Source organism: Cygnus olor, chromosome 25 (genome assembly GCF_009769625.2).
Source record: "Cygnus olor isolate bCygOlo1 chromosome 25, bCygOlo1.pri.v2, whole genome shotgun sequence".
Classification (NCBI taxonomy): Eukaryota; Metazoa; Chordata; class Aves; order Anseriformes; family Anatidae; genus Cygnus; species Cygnus olor.
The window spans coordinates 1,188,048-1,202,977 of record NC_049193.1 but is presented as its reverse complement, the minus strand read 5'-3'; the positions used below and the strand labels follow the sequence as shown (position 1 = coordinate 1,202,977).

The 14,930-nt window shown below is 57.7% G+C and overlaps 2 protein-coding genes across 9 annotated transcripts in view; both read left to right on the top strand.

Annotated features, from left to right (window-relative positions):
- The window catches only part of FBXL20 (F-box and leucine rich repeat protein 20), a 37,233-nt gene extending 27,118 nt beyond the window's left edge, over window positions 1-10,115 (top strand). For all 5 annotated transcript variants that reach the window (XM_040536806.1, XM_040536805.1, XM_040536808.1 and 2 more), the window contains exons 9-15: window positions 1,592-1,666; window positions 2,679-2,809; window positions 4,157-4,217; window positions 4,747-4,791; window positions 6,108-6,164; window positions 7,028-7,240; window positions 7,914-10,115. In XM_040536806.1, the coding sequence (XP_040392740.1) occupies window positions 1,592-1,666; window positions 2,679-2,809; window positions 4,157-4,217; window positions 4,747-4,791; window positions 6,108-6,164; window positions 7,028-7,240; window positions 7,914-8,021 (690 nt within the window). In that variant the 3' untranslated portion in view covers window positions 8,022-10,115. The remainder of the gene's footprint in view (window positions 1-1,591; window positions 1,667-2,678; window positions 2,810-4,156; window positions 4,218-4,746; window positions 4,792-6,107; window positions 6,165-7,027; window positions 7,241-7,913) is intronic.
- A 965-nt stretch (window positions 10,116-11,080) lies between these two features.
- On the top strand, window positions 11,081-14,662 carry STAC2 (SH3 and cysteine rich domain 2). Of its 4 annotated transcripts, none has more exons than XM_040536827.1 (11): window positions 11,082-11,271; window positions 11,555-11,780; window positions 11,878-11,975; window positions 12,475-12,556; window positions 12,662-12,759; window positions 12,856-12,913; window positions 13,014-13,069; window positions 13,402-13,436; window positions 13,572-13,623; window positions 13,723-13,860; window positions 14,008-14,233. In XM_040536827.1, the coding sequence occupies exons 1-11, from the start codon at window positions 11,188-11,190 to the stop codon at window positions 14,101-14,103; spliced, it is 1,023 nt and encodes a 340-aa protein (XP_040392761.1). In that variant the 5' UTR covers window positions 11,082-11,187; the 3' UTR covers window positions 14,104-14,233. The 4 variants fall into 4 exon arrangements, with proteins under 4 accessions (XP_040392758.1, XP_040392762.1, XP_040392761.1 ...); XM_040536825.1 differs by having other exon boundaries at window positions 11,083-11,271; window positions 13,339-13,436; XM_040536824.1 differs by lacking the exon at window positions 13,014-13,069 and having other exon boundaries at window positions 11,081-11,271; window positions 13,339-13,436; window positions 14,008-14,662.
- The last annotated feature ends 268 nt before the right edge of the window (window positions 14,663-14,930 follow it).

The window sequence follows — 14,930 nt, the reverse complement described above, 5'->3', positions numbered from 1 at the left end:
TAGAATTGCCTTTCCGTGTCAGTTGGACCTTCCAGCTGGTCAGAGAAATCCCCGTGTTTGGGACTCCTTGAAAAGACTTCTGCAGCCGGCCAGGATCGTAGTACTGTTCCCACAAGTCCCTCATGTAGCTCTTGAGCCACATCAGTACGTTTTGAAGAGGCTGCAGAGACCGTGCTGCTTTTCTTTGGAATATGTAAACGGCGTGCCAGCTCTTACAGCTGAAAACTGGCTTGCTCCCTTTTCGATATTTAGACTTAATTTCCCTTAATCATACTTCAGTTTCTTGTCTGGTGAATCATTGGAAAGTGTAATACAGGGAAACATTTACACTACATCTTTACTAAGGAGCTATATTAATTGTGAGCTGGGGCACAGGGAACATCAGCCTTGGGCGTTACTCTCTCAGTGAGCGGGAGCTTGCAAAGCTCTTTCATAAAGAACGTGGGGACCAATCCTCATTTCTTAATTGGGGTGCAGTCTTTTTAACGCAGACAGATCAGGCTAGAAAGAGCAAAGCTGCATCTCAGAATCTTGCCCTTGAAAAAGGAGAGGAAAAGAGGAAAGCTGACCCTGCAGGGGCTGAAACCTGCAGACCAGAGGCTGCCGCGAGCTGAAGAGCCCCACGGTGGACCCAGCAGCTGGTCGCTGTCATCTGCTGGGTCCTCGTCCCCAGACACCATCAGCGCTTGTTTGGTTTGGATTTGTTTTTTTGGGGGGCGGGCATTCCTTTAGTATGAGTCATTAAGTGCCATTTTCATCTGCTGCATATAGACAAACAGCTATATGTTTTTATCTTACAAAAAGCACATTTCTCTTGTGCAAGGACACAAAGTCCTAAAAGGTTTTCGTGATGGGCAAAGCAGCAACACATCGTGCGTGCACAAGGCCGAAATACCCCTGTGTGCACAAGAAAGCCCAGCTGTAAGAGCAATAGTCGGCAATTTTCGTTAAATGTTTATTGCTGTTGGTTTTTTTAACATGTGAGGTGGGTATATATGGCTGTCAAAATGACTTGATTAAAGATAATAACAATCTCAGCCTATTTTGAGGATTCAGGTCATGGAAACAGCTTGAGTTTCTAGTAATTTATAGAGTCATGAGTAATATTGATGGTAGTACATCCTTGTTATCAATTATTTGCCATCTGTTCTTATAGATTTAAGAATAGCAAGCTTTTTTTTATCATCAGAAAGCAACGTGGATGTGTTTGTGCTCCTCATGTTGAAATAATACTTTATCTTTTTTGAGAGCTCCACTGTTGCAGTATGAAAGCAGTTCCTCGTGGGCCCTTGCTACTGAAGCGTTGCCTTAATTCCCATAAAGAGTTTCTGACTTCACGACTTGCTTTGTTAATCACACGTTTGATCGGATCAGCCTTTCTCTAAATCAGTAACTTAGTGCTGTGGGTCTTTGAACTCTGTTCCTGGGATGTACAAAATGGCACACGCTTACTGCTGCGTATTTTCAGACTGCATTGCCCTCCTCCCCACAGCTGTCCCAACCACAGACGTTTTATTGTTCTCAAAGCTTCCTTTTGAAGACCGTTTCAAGTATTAACAGGTTGTTTCAGCCTCTAAATTTTTCTTTCCAGCTTGAGGATGAAGCTCTCAAATATATCGGTGCACATTGTCCTGAACTGGTGACTTTAAACCTTCAGACGTGCTTAGTAAGTAAACCACCCTGTGACTTCCCAGCTCAGCCCGCGTGCGTTTTGAGGCCGTCCCTAAGCAGAACCACGCAGAACAGACTCGATCCCAGAAACGTCGTCATCTCTGCAGGCGGGGCAGTTGTAAATTTACGAGACTCTTAAAAAATAGCTGATGAAAAACAGCTTTCTGGGAGTGCTCAGCAATGTTGAATAAGCCCCCAAAACAGTGTCACCGCATTCAGCTTGTCAGCTTTGTTTGTCTCCTTGCCCTGCCTGTAGGGCTTCTGAACTCCTTTGCAGGACTAGCTAGAGAAATTCTTTCCATGGGGCTGGAATGCCTGCGCGGCATTCCAGCCAGCTTCCTCACAGCTCTCCTCACACTGAACCAAGAGGGGCGATTTCCCTGCTCAGGACTCTCAACCAGTTGCTCTGCAGTGCCAAAAATGCGTTATTTACGCCCAAAATGAAACCGGAGCGGGCTCTTTGTGCGTAATATCACACAGTCGGTCTGATGCAGTGGGGATGGGCGGTCCCGGCCCTCTCCCAGGGAGGTGGGCAAGGCCCCTGGGGGCTGTGGGGCCGGGCCCTGCGCTGCTGCCCTGGCCCCGTGAGCAGAGTGGAGTTGCTGTGGTGTGAGTTTGACGGGGTCTGGGCCACAAGGTGGACTCCTTCCACTCAGGTTGTGTTCCCAAACCGCTCAGGTGTTTGGTTTTTACAACCAAGAGCTGCAGAGGTAGGAAGGAGATTCAGGCTGGGTGCTCCTGTGCCTCCCCCTGCCATCCACGTGGCCCAGCTCAAACCCATCCCCGAGCGTGTGGGATCACTTTGGGGATGTTTACAAGTCACCACAGTGCGGCTTAGCCTGTGTCAGCTGCTCCAGTGAAATACTTGAATGCGTTTTTGGGTTGAAAGAAGCATAACTTGGCCTCGGTTAAGTTCCTGGTTGGAAATCTGAGAGGAAAATGTGCAGCGTGTTGCTCTTCCCCCTCCTCCGTTACGGCTTGTGATGTTGTTGTTGTTTCTCTTGCAGCAAATAACAGACGACGGGCTCATCACGATATGCAGAGGGTGCCACAAGCTGCAATCCCTGTGTGCCTCGGGCTGCTGTAACATTACCGACGCCATCCTGAACGCCCTGGGACAGAACTGCCCCAGGCTGAGGTAAGCTCTCAGTGGGTACCTTGAGTTTCGGCAACCCCTGAGCGTGAGCAGAGGGTCCCGGGGACACGGTCACGCCGTGCTTGAGCTGCTTCGGGCACTGAAGGTCTCAGTGTGCTTTGTTACTGCTGAGCTTATTCCTGTGCTGCGAGGTGACCGTGGTTGTACCCCCCAAAAAATCCCTCAAGTTTAGGAACAAACTCAAGGGGACAGAAGGCTGGAAGGAGAGCTCCGTGCCGCGGCTGTGTGTGCTGCCAGGGCACTCGCTCGCAGCAGTCTCACTTGAAACTGTTGTGTATTTACTTCTGTTTTTTGTGGAAAACAGCTGAGGTTAGGTTACTTCAGTACTGAGAACTGAAAATGCATTTAGACAATATTGTTTCCTCTTAACGTGTGATACTCGCGGGATTTTTGTGATAATTTTATAGCAGATGGAATTTGTGCTTTCGCTCAAAAGGATGAGCTTCCAGCAGCAGCTCTGCAGGTGCTTGCTTTTATTTAAAGACTTAATTTATCAGGAAAAGTTTTTCCAGGAAGATTTTGCTGTAATTCAGAAAATGGCCAGGTGCAGGAAGAAGAGATGGTTGTTATCTGGCATCTGTAACAGCTGGGTAGCCTGTATTAATTAACATAAAATACAGGGGGGGGAGTATATATTTTCCACAATAAGCTCATTTAAAGAATCGTGGTGTAAAGTGCGGTGTGCAAGTATAAAGAAACTAGTTGTGAAAGGGGAAGGCAAAATGTGGCTTCAGTTCAGGCGATTTCTCTGTGTGTTCAGCTGAAGTTCCACACAGTTTTGGGAAAGTTGGTTTGCCTTTCTCTAAAGGCACATAAATGTTAATGCTGTGAAGCAAACCCCTGCAGAGCTGCAGTAACTGCCCACCAGAAAGCTCGTCTTTTGTCACAGAAGCAGGCAGTTGGCCTCTGAGAAGACCTGAAGCTCTTCTGTCGAGGCATTAAATATTTATTTTCGTGTCCGTCTGCTGGGTTGTCGTGCGTCCTGACTTGTATTGCACACTTTTCATGATGAGCCCTGTGTTTGGGGTAGAAACCAGAGCAATGAAGACTTTTTTTGAGCACCTTAGTCCAACGTTTTTCAGATCAGACCTGCCCTGCCTCGTAGCAGGCACAGACTGAGCGAGCCTTGGAGTTCCCCGTTAGCCCAACTTCTCCTTTTCTTCTCCTGTGACCTACACTCAGGTGTAGAGGGTGGCTGCTCTGTGCCGATCATCCTCAGAGAGCACAGCCTAAACTGGGGCAGACTTTTCTGGGTTGCTGGAAGCTTTTAATGAAACTCTGAAAAGCAAAACGACTCCACCATGGTTATTATCAATTCTTTCTGTGCAGAATATTAGAAGTTGCAAGGTGTTCTCAACTAACAGATGTGGGCTTTACTACTCTAGCTAGGGTAAGTGCTCGTTTCCACTCTTCTTCGAGTATCTTTGCTTTCTTTTCATGATGGATATGAACAAACAGTAGCCTTCTCTCTTGAGTGTAGTGTTTTTAATGCTTTTCCTCTTGAAGTTTGGATGGAAGCTAGGTTGTACATAATTTCTGATATCTTAAGCATTGTCCTGACCCACACACCTTAGAGGACTTGCATCTGAACTAAGTGAAATGTTAAATACTTGGGAGTTACAAATCTGAATGTTTGTTCTAGATTAATCTGTGTTCTGTACAACTGACCCTACGTTTAAACCCCCTTTACTTTCTATGAATTAAAAAAAATCTCAGTGCGTTTAAATGAGTGAAATTGCTAGATTCCCTTTACTGTTTGGTGGTGTGCATAAAGAAGCAGCGAACTTTCTTTTCCATCCCACTGTTTCATGGAGAAAAACCTTTGTTCTTAAAAAGGGCTGTCTGTCTTGTAGATGTCTTTGTGTTTGCTGTCTGAACTTTGCACCTAGTTTTGTATTTGGTCTTCCGCTTGTTCCTAGAACTGCCACGAGCTTGAAAAAATGGACCTGGAAGAGTGCGTCCAGGTAGGAGGTGCCACCCCTGGCAGTTACTTGTTTTTGTTTTGTTTTGTTTTTTGTTTTAGCACAATCACAGCAGTGTAGAAAGATGGTGAAAAAGCAGCAGGTTGTCTCCAAATGGGAGCTTGATTTAGGATCCTGAGGAAAAAGATCAGATATCTTTGGACAAGAAAACGTTGCCTTTGTAGTTTAATCCTTTGTTTGTGTTTCATAGTAATAAACGCTACTGTAAGTGTAATAAAATAGATCTTTAATAGTAGTAGATGTGTCTAGGAGGCCATGTATTGTTGTGTGAGCTATGACCTTTGACACGAGATAAAGTCCCAGAATAAAATCTTTGCACATAAGGGAAGGTTTGTGCCATATAATATTGCTAGGAATAAAGGAAATTAGGTTGTTTGTTTGTTTTTTTTTCTTGGAGAAGAGAAAGAAATTGTTAGAACAGCAGTGAATTTTGTACACGGGGCATGGAAACAACTTGAAATAAAACCAGGGTGCCCGTTCTAGTCTTGGCCTTCCTCAAAGGCAGTGGGATGCAGTGTAACGAGCCTGTTGTTGTTGACTCTGGACATCCCCAGGGATGTGCCGTAAGCTGGTTACTGTTTCAGGAGAACCTTGACAGGGAAAAATAGTTGAAGTTACTGAGGATCCCAGGACAAATTTCCAGCCTTAAGGACAGACTTGAAGCTGATTGGGGTAACTGGGTTTTGCTTCCTGCGATGAGAACACGGCGACCCCAGCATTCTGTGCTTCCTGATGTTTACGGGGCAGAAATTCAGGAGGTCGTAGGAGGAAATGACAGTAGTACAGACAGGAAGCGATTTAAAGTTAACCCAAAAAGGAAGAAGAAAAATTGGGCTGTGTCCTTGGGCTGCGTTGAACAAAGGCAGCCCAGCGAGTTCCCTCTGAAAGCCTTTAGACGAGGAACCCGTTGTGCTGAGTCACTTTCTTCCTGGAGAAATAATGAAGAACAATTCAGTCCACGGAGCTGTTGGAAGGGGTTTGAACACCTCTTGTACTTCAGAGACATTTAGGAGTCGTCATATTTCTGCTCGCCTGCTTCACAAGAGCTGCTTCAGGAGGCTCAGAACAACAGCAATACCCGTGCCCCAGCAGTCCTTTAAGGACGTGAGTTGATTTCTGTGAGGGAGCAGAGGAATCTGAAGCTTGGTCACGGAGGAGATGAGTCCTGAGGAGCTCAGGACGATGCCTGTGGTGAACACGGCCATGGATTAGGCAGAAGTTTGCAGTTGGTCTTTGGTAGGGGGGTAAAAAGTCCTTGTGCCAAGCGTCCGACATGAAAAGGCTTTTCTCTTTTCCAGATAACAGACAGTACACTAATCCAGCTCTCCATACATTGTCCGCGGCTTCAGGTTCTGGTGAGTGTTATAAGTGAGACTTTCAGCATTTTCTTCCTACAAACAAAGGGATTTCGAGCACTGCCTGTGGGGATTTGTCTCTCTGACTTCATAGATGTGTTGCGAAGTCTTAGAAGAATTCAGCTAGAAACTTGACCCCGGAGAACCTATTGTCCCTCCCCTACTGCTAGCATGAATCGTGTGCCAGGCACCCACAGCTGCCTGAAAATGAGTTAGAGGACACTGAATTCTGATAGCAGCCTCTGGTTTTCCTCAACACACTTTGCAGAACCTGTCCACGAGGCAGGCTGTCAGTAAATGTGTGGGAGAGGAGCCTGCAGCCCTCCTCACCTGTAGCATGGAGCTGGGCACCTGAGACCCACAATAGCCTGTGCCCCCGTGAAAAGCAGCAGGCTGGTGCCCTCTCCTAGACCAAGCCCTCTTCCTCCTGCAGAACCTGTAACATGCAGCCCCCAAAAAGCACCAAGCAGGTGGTGATGCTGCATTCCTGCTGCTTCTTAGACCCAGCACCAGGGTCCTGCCTGTGATGTGTGAGGCCACAGATTTTATGAAGGAGGCTTCTTCAACAGCAGAGGCGTTCGTTCCGTTCCCTTGCAGTGAGCATCTGCTGTCCTGTCTCCTGGCCCTGGGCCTCGTCCTTCCCAGGCCACCTTTCCCCTCGCCTTTCCCCCCCCAGGACCTCCAGGGGTGGCTCCAGCGCAAGGAGAGCGCAGATCTGCCCGGAGCACCCGTGGGGCAGACCCACGGGTGTTGCACCTACAAAACCGGGGCCAGGTTGTCTCTTGTCCCAAAACACCCCCGGCAGGGCGTTTGCTGCTGCTTGCTGGTGGCGGAGGCCGCTAACCATCTCCGCTTGGGTGCAGAGCTTGTCCCACTGCGAGCTGATCACGGACGATGGGATCCGCCACCTGGGAAACGGCGCCTGCGCGCACGACCGCCTGGAGGTGATCGAGCTGGACAACTGCCCGCTGATCACGGACGCCTCCCTGGAGCACCTGAAAAGCTGCCACAGCCTGGAGAGGATAGAACTGTACGACTGCCAGCAGATCACGCGGGCGGGGATCAAGAGACTCAGGGTAAAAATAATAATGATAATTAATAGGAGCACTGCGAGGGTTGTGACTTGGATGCTTTATCTGGTGGGGAGAGGGGAGGGCTGAGGCTGTAGGTTCCTCGTGGTCTGGTGCTTGTTCTGGAAAGTATCGAGATCAATCATCTACCAAACTAATAGAATTAATAGCGCTCCTGTGCTCAGAAGCTTGTGTGGGGCTGGATGCTGGCTGGTCGGGGAGAAATGGAATTGCTGTGTCCGTTTTTTGTTTTTTTTTTGTAATTGCTACGTGGCCGTTTGGGTGGGCGAGGAGCCAGAGCAGCTCTGTCACTAGCTGCGGGGCCAACTGAGGCACCCCGAGCCCTGTGCCTCAGTTTCCCCATCCATAAAAGAGGGATAGGAATGCTGGCTTGTTTGCAGAGAGCACGTGGGACGGTACGGAGATGTTCTGTTCCTCCAAGAGGAGGAAAGGGTGTCATCAGTTCTTACTCGCTGCAACTGTTTTCAGCTAACACAGTTTGCTAATCCGCAGTTCGTGGAAATCACCTCACTGAACTGAAGGAGTCCGACCCTGCTTTTCACAAGCATTGTGTGTTTGTAGTCCTAGCCCAAGTGAACCAGGCCGGTCCCGACCCCTTTGCTTGGCCGCTGCCCTGCCCCTGCCGTTGTTACTCCCCGCGCTGTGTTTGTCGTTGCAGACCCACCTCCCCAACATCAAAGTCCATGCCTACTTCGCGCCCGTGACACCCCCTCCGTCGGTCGGGGGCAGCAGACAGCGCTTCTGCAGATGCTGCATCATCCTATGACGGCGGCGGCGGCCGGCCTCGCGGACTGAGTATTTAATGACACCCGTAGAGTCACGGTGGACACCAGTACCCTCGAGGAAAGCGATACCAGTGTCATTCGCAAGGGCCAGTGACCAGGGCCGTGGCGCCAGGCCCCCGTAGCCACCCATACGCATACATCCACACCCCCACCTGCTCCAGCAAACCGCTGAACTCCGCGCCCCGGAGCTGGAGCCGTCGGCTTTTTCTGTAGGTGGACTGGGAGAACTCGGAACCATTCGTGCTGGGCATGCTCAGACAAAAGCGCCGCGGAGAGGAGGGGAGGCTTTTGCGAACCCGAAAGGACTGCTGCTGCTGCTGTGGAGGTTGGAGTGGTAACTGCAGCCCTTTGAAACGGGGAGAGGGAGAGGAAGGATCGTGCTTTAACCCTGCATCCGCTGTCCAGGAGGGGGAGGAAAAAAAAAAAAAAGAAAAGAAAACCCCAACGAGTTCCGTGTCCGTTTTTCAGTGAGGGGACAAACCAGCAGCTGCTGAGGCACGGCTTCCTCGTGCTCCCCTGCTTCCCGTTCCCGGCCGAGCGCCCTGAGCATGCTCACGCTGAAGGTTCATCCCCTTTGTGCTCGGTAGCATCCGGCTCGGCGGCTTCCTAGGTTGTTGTGATATAGCTTGAAGTCTGTAACGTCAGGCTCAGTTGTTTTTTTTGTTGTTTTTTTTCTTACCCTTCCCACATCCTGCTCTTTTTTTTTTTTTTTCTCCTGCCGATTTGCAATTCAGTAATTCTGAGATTTACCAGACGAAAGTTACGGAAACAATTTAAACTATTCTTTTCCCACCACTAGGAGCCTGAGCCTGTAACGACCGACCCCTTGGGAAGGTTTTTACACCGAAAGCGACCTGCGCTACAGGCTACACTCGTAGGCTCCTCGGCCTGTTTTTCCCAGAGATTGGGTGTCTGAATTTGTTTTGCATTTCAGGTTTTACCCCAGTGATGAGAATATCCCCCTCGATGTAGGGGGGCGAGTTAGAGTCTGTTCCGGTGACCGTAAGTCCCCCGCTCTGCCTGTCCTTCCCCCCCGACCCTCCATCCTACCCCCGGAGGAAAAGCAAAGTAGGGAAGTAGGGGCTGCTGCTCATTGCCCTGGCCAAGAGGCAAGGACCCCGTAACGCAGCGGGAGGAGCGGGGTCGTGCTCTGGATTATTCGCTTTGTGCCCTGGGTTGTTCGCTTTGTGCCCTGGGTTATGGTCACTTGGTGCTGCACCGAGGTGCCGGGTGCTTTCCTGACTCTTCGGCATCTTCCGCAGGTAAGTGGAGAAGGATGAAACGAATGCAACGAGATTTTGCCATGTGCCGGCTCTTCCCGGCTGCCAGGGGGTGCCCACAGCAGCCGCTTTTGGGGCCGTTTCAGGCGGGTTTGACCCCGGTGCTTCAGAGGAGGGTGGTCGTCAGCCCTCTGCAGCCGAGGAGGGGGGCTGCCCCGTTCTGCCGGAGTCCTGCCGTGGGGAGGAGCCGGCTGCAGCAGGAGCGGCTCTTTGGGGGTCCCCGGGGCTCCGTTCACTCTTGCTTGCCTTGAGGACGCTCCAAAGGGTCGCTGACCGCCACCAGCCCCATATAACTCGGCCTTCCCCCCCCCCCCAGGCGTGTGTTTAATGAAGTCTGTTGGAGGAAAGGCAGCGTGCCGCCTCTCAGAGGCTGCTGCCAGCTCCTTCCCCGCAGGTTGCTTTCAGTCCCTGCTATTTATTCAAATCCTTTCCAGCACCGCGGCCTCTCCCTCCTCAGCGAGCATCTTCTGCGCTCCCACCCGCAGAGCTCCCTGCTCTGGTTTTTTTTTTGGGGGGGGGGGGGGGCAGAGCGCGGGGTGCAGGTGGTGCTGAGCCGGGGGGAGCCGAAAGTGGGCTGCAGCTGCCTGCTGCCTGGTACCAGAGCAGAGTTTTGGGGGAAAAACTCCCGAGTCCCGAACCCAAAGCCTCTTCTCTCTCGTTTTGTTTCTCGGACAGGGTAACAGCGTAAGGTAGCTCGAACGCCTGGGCAGCGTCCTTTAGGTGGTTGTCTGTCTACATGGACTCTTCCTGATGTTTGTATTTATAAGTACCAATAAACACCATTTTCCAAGCCTCGCCTTACTCGGGGAACGCCTCTGTAGGAGAAAAGAGCGGGGAAAAAGCGTAATAAATGGGGCTGGGGCTGGGGCTGGGGGCCGCCCCCCCATGGGGCTGCGGGGTGAGGGGGGCTGGGGGCTGTTGAGGAACGTCCCGATCCCCCTGGGGCTGCTCTGAAGGGATGAGGGGTGCCGGGGGGGGGCTCATTTAGGGGGGGCATTGAGCATGGGGGGGGGCATCGACCATTATCTCGTGTGCTCGGCAGGGAGCAGCGAGCTGCCCCATCCCCGCGCTGCCCCATCCCCGTGCCCCCTGCCCTGGTCCTTATGGGGGTGCTGGAAGGGGGGTGGCAGCGAGGGGGGTTCTCCCAGTTGGGCCCAGTTTGGGGAGAATTTACCCCGAATTTACCCCCAGTTTGGGGAGAATTTACAGTAAATGGGGAGGGGCGTTACGATTTCGCTGCGGGGGGATTTTGGTGGGGGGGGGTTGTTCGTGGGGGCTCCGAAGGACCCCCCCAGCCCTGTCCTGTCCCCAAGGACACCCCCCCCACTGTCATCCCCCCCCCACACCAACCCAATTCCCTGCATCCAAGGCTCGCAGCCAACGCCACCGCCGCCAGCCCGCGGCCCCCGGCGCATCTCAATTCGGCCCGGATTTGGTGCATTTTGGGGCGGGGGGGGGGGAGAAATGGAGGGGGGGGCACTGAGCACCCCCTGGGTGTCAGTGGGGGCAATGGGGCCTTAATGGGGGAGCTGGGTGTGGATTGGGGGGGGGGGGTCCCATTGGTTCCGGCCCCCCCCAGGTGCAGACTGGGGGGGGGGTCCCCGTGGGTGCTGCCCCCCCCCGGCTGTCAGTGTGGGGGGCGTCCCCCCAGCGCCCCACCCGCGTGCATCGCTGGGGGCGTGTCCAAGCCCCGCCCCTTGTGGGGACAGCAGCCAATGAGCGGGCACAGATTTGCATATCTCCTCCCCCCCCCCGCGCGCATCCCCTGAGGGGAGGGCCCGGCGGCAGCACGAGCTCGGGGCTATCGCGACCGGCTCGCGGCGCTGTCGCGACAGGCGCGGGGGGGGGAGGGGGGCGGGGCGGGCTTATGACGGAGCCGCCGGGGGAGCGCGAGGCACCGGGACCCCCCGCGCCCCCCCCCGCCAGCCCCGGGGCCGGGCAGGGCAGCAAGGTACGGCCGGGGGGGCACGGGGGGGGGGACATAAGGGGGGGAGCAAAAAAGGGGGGGCTGCACGGGGGGGGAGCACAAGGGGGGGCCGCAAGGGGGGGGCATAAGAGGGGGGAGCAGGAAGAGGAGGCTGCAAGGCGGGGGGGCACAAGGGGGGGCTGCACGGGGTGGGGGGCATAAGGGGGGAGAGAAAAAGGGGGAGGCTGCACGGGAGGGGTTGTACCGGGGGGGGGCAGCGTGCACAGGGGACTAATGTGCCCCCCCCCATGTGCCCCCCCCCCCCAAGATGCAGCGCTTGAGGCGCTCGCTGTCCCTCCGGACCCTGCTGCGCAGCAGGAGCGTGGAGAGCCTCTTCCAGCGGCCCCCCCCGTCCCCCCCCGGACCCCCCCCGGCCTCCCCCGGACCCCCCCAGCGCCCCCCGGCCCCGCTGCAGCCCCTGCGGACCCACGGCTTCCAGGAGCACGTCTTCAAGAAGCACTGCCCCTGCCGCCTGTGCCGGCAGCTGATCGCAGGTGGGTGCCGGGGGGGGCTCCGGGGAGGAGGGGGGTCTGGGGGGGGGGGGTCCCGAGCCCGGCCCCGGCCCTGACCCCCCCCCCCCCGCTGCTGCAGGCAACTCGCGGCAGGGGCTGCGCTGCAGGAGCTGCAAGGCCGGCGTGCACCTCTGGTGCTCCCAGGAGATCTCCCAGCAGTGGTGCCCCGGCAGGGCGGTAGGTGGGGGGGGTGTGCACCGGGGTGCGTGTGATGGGGGGGGGGGGGTGTGTGTGTGTGTGTGAGATGGGACGCGTGTGCGTGGGTGTGTGCTGGGACGTGTGTGTGCTGGGATGTGCGTGTGGGTGTGTGGTGGGACACGTGTGTGTGATGGGACGTGTGTTCCTGTGCTGGGATGCGTGTGCGCGTGGGGGGACGTGTGCATGCACGTGTGTGTTCACCAGGACTTGTGCGCACACTGGGATTCCTGCATGCACCAGGACTCGTGCACGCGCTGGGACGTGTGCGCACACCAGGACCCCACACGCACCAGGCCGTGTGCACGCGCCAGGACGCGACGTGCACCGGGACGTGCCCGCAGACTCGTTTGCACGCGGCTCTGTGCTGGAGGCGCCTGTGCAAGCCCTGCCCTGGGGTCCTGGCCAGCCCCCAGCCCCCAGCTCTGCCCCCCCCCCGTACCCTTCTTCCCCCCCCAACACCAATTCTCCCCCCCCCCAGGCCACCTCTTTCCGACGCAATTTCAGCTCCCCCCTGCTGCTGCAGGAGCAGACAGCCCCCGTGCCCGGCTCGTGCCTTCCAGGTGAGCCCCCCCGAGCCCCCGGCTGCACCACGGAGCCCCCCTGGCCCCAGCGTGGGGCGAGCCCTGGGCTTTGGGGGGGGCCCTGATGCCACCACCCCCCCGCAGCCCCCAGCACGCAGGTGGACCCGGTATACGAGGCGCTGAGGTTCGGCACCTCCCTGGCACACGGCGCCAGCTCCACGGAGCTGCCCCCCGGCGGCCAGGTACCCCCCGGACCCCCAGGAGGGGCTGCACGGCTCGGGGGGGGGGGGCACCAGTGGGGTGTGCGGCCCCCTCCCCGAGCCCTCCGTCTGCACTAGGGTGAGAAGGAGGTGGCGGGGGAGGAAGCGAGCACCGCAGAGAGCCCGAGCAATGGTGGTAAGGGGGGGGGGCTGGAGGGGGGGCCAGGGCTGGCTTGGGGCCGGGGCTGACCCTGTCCCCTTGTCCCCCTGTCCCCCGTCCTGTCCGTCTGTCCCAGCGGCTGTCACCCCGGCGGACAGGGGTGGCACAGAGCAGAAGAGCCCCGGGCAGCAGGTGGGGGCCTGGGGGGGGGCGGTGGGATGGGGCGGGATGGGGCTGGAGGATGGGGAGTGGGGGGGGGATAAAGGGGGGGCTTGGGTGGTGCACCAGGGCCGTGGGTGCTGGGACAGGGCTGTGGGGCAGAGATAGGGGGCTGCGGCCAGCGGGATGGGGCACGGGAAGGAGGTTGTGGGGCAGAGGAACGGGGCCGTGGGGCAGGGGGATGGGGCCGTGGGGCAGAGCCGTGGGGCAGGGCCGTGGGGCAGGGCCGGCTGTGCCCGCAGGCTGCCCGGGGGCCGACGCGGCGGGACGGGGCGCCCATGTTCTCCTACGTGGCCCTCTACAAGTTCGTGCCGCAGGAGCACCACGACCTGGCGCTGCAGTGAGTGGGGATTTGCGGGGGGATTTGGGGTGGCGGGGGGCTGACCCACGGCCCCCCCACTGCCCTCCCACCATGGGGGCAGCGGGAATGCCCCCCCCACCCCACTGCCCCCCCCCCCCCCCCTCCTGCCCGTAGGCCCGGGGACAGGATCACGCTGGTGGACGACTCCAACGAGGAGTGGTGGAAGGTCAGGGGCAGGAGGCTGGGGGCCGGGGGGGGGGGGTCTCGGAGCCCCCCCCCCCCCTTTGGTGCAGCGGTGCCGGGGCTGAGCCACGCGGTGCCGCAGGGGAAGGTGGGCGACCGCCTGGGCTTCTTCCCGGCCAACTTCGTGCAGCGCGTCCGGCCCGGCGAGAGCGTCTGGCGGAGCTGCCGCGCGGTGCCGGGCAGCCGCGAGCGGGGGCACCTCAGCCTGAGGGAGAACCAGGTAGGGCCCGGCCAGCGGCCCCCCCCCCCCCTCCCGCCCCCCCCCAAGGCACTGGGTGGGCAGTGACCACCCCCCCACACACACCCCCGCACCCCCGCCATGGTGTCCGTCTGTCCGGCCGCACGTCCGTCTGTCCGTCCATCCCAGATCTGCGTCGGCGTGGGCGGCAGCCGGGGCCTCGTCCGCGTCACCAGCGGGAGGAAGAGGGGGCTCGTCCCCGCCGAGGCGCTGACCGAGATTTAGGGTCCGGATCTCCGCCAGCCCCCCCCTCCCCCCGAGCCCCCCCCCCCAGCGGCGATGTCCCCAGCCCCGGACCAGGGCAGCTCAGGGAGCCCCGTCCGGGTGGTTCCCGACCCCCCCCCCAGGGCCGGTCCCCAGCGTCCCCATCCCCTGGGGACCGGCCGTGGGGGTGGCACTGCCCGGGGACACGGCCGCTGCGTGGCTGCTCCTCACCCCGCTGCTCCACATCGCACACGCGTGTGCAACGCCAGCGTGCGCAGCACCAGCACGGGTGTGCAACCCCAGTGCGCGCACCAGAACCACGCACACGCAGACACCACTGACACCACCACCACCACCCCGTGCACCGTGCACGCTCCCGAGCCCCTCACGCCTGTCCCCGGGCGCTCACGCACGTGTGCAACACCGCTGGTGCACGGAGGCGGGGGGGGGGGGCTCTGCACACTCAGCTGCCCCCCCCCCCCCCCCCCAGCGATGCCTGCGGGTGCCGGGGCAGCGCGTCCCCGTGCCCACCTCGCGGGGTGCTCGCGGCGCAGAGCCTGAATTAAACGTTGCTGTCGCAGTGCGGCTGCCATGGGGGTGTTCTCCCACGTAGGGCGGGGGGGGGGGCGTGGGTGCACCCCCCCCCCTCACCTTGTGCCCCCCACCCCCCAGGGGTCCTGGGCTCGGTGCTGGCAGCACCCAACGGTGTCACCCCCGGGGATGGGGTGGGGAAGGGCCCACGCCGAGCACCGGGTGCTGCGAGCCCCTGGGTGCTGCCCGGCCCAGGTGCCCCCCACCTGTGTGATGAGCGGGGAGGGGCTCGGCCGCGCTTCCTGCGGGGGGGGGGG

Excerpts from the sequence above, each read along its gene's own strand:
- STAC2 (XM_040536824.1), top strand. The coding sequence starts at position 11,188 with ATGACGGAGCCGCCGGGGGAGCGCGAGGCACCGGGACCCCCCGCGCCC. Across the intron at positions 11,976-12,474 it reads AGTGGTGCCCCGGCAGGGCG|GCCACCTCTTTCCGACGCAA; the intron begins GTAGGTGGGGGG and ends CCCCCCCCCCAG. Across the intron at positions 13,861-14,007 it reads TCAGCCTGAGGGAGAACCAG|ATCTGCGTCGGCGTGGGCGG; the intron begins GTAGGGCCCGGC and ends CGTCCATCCCAG.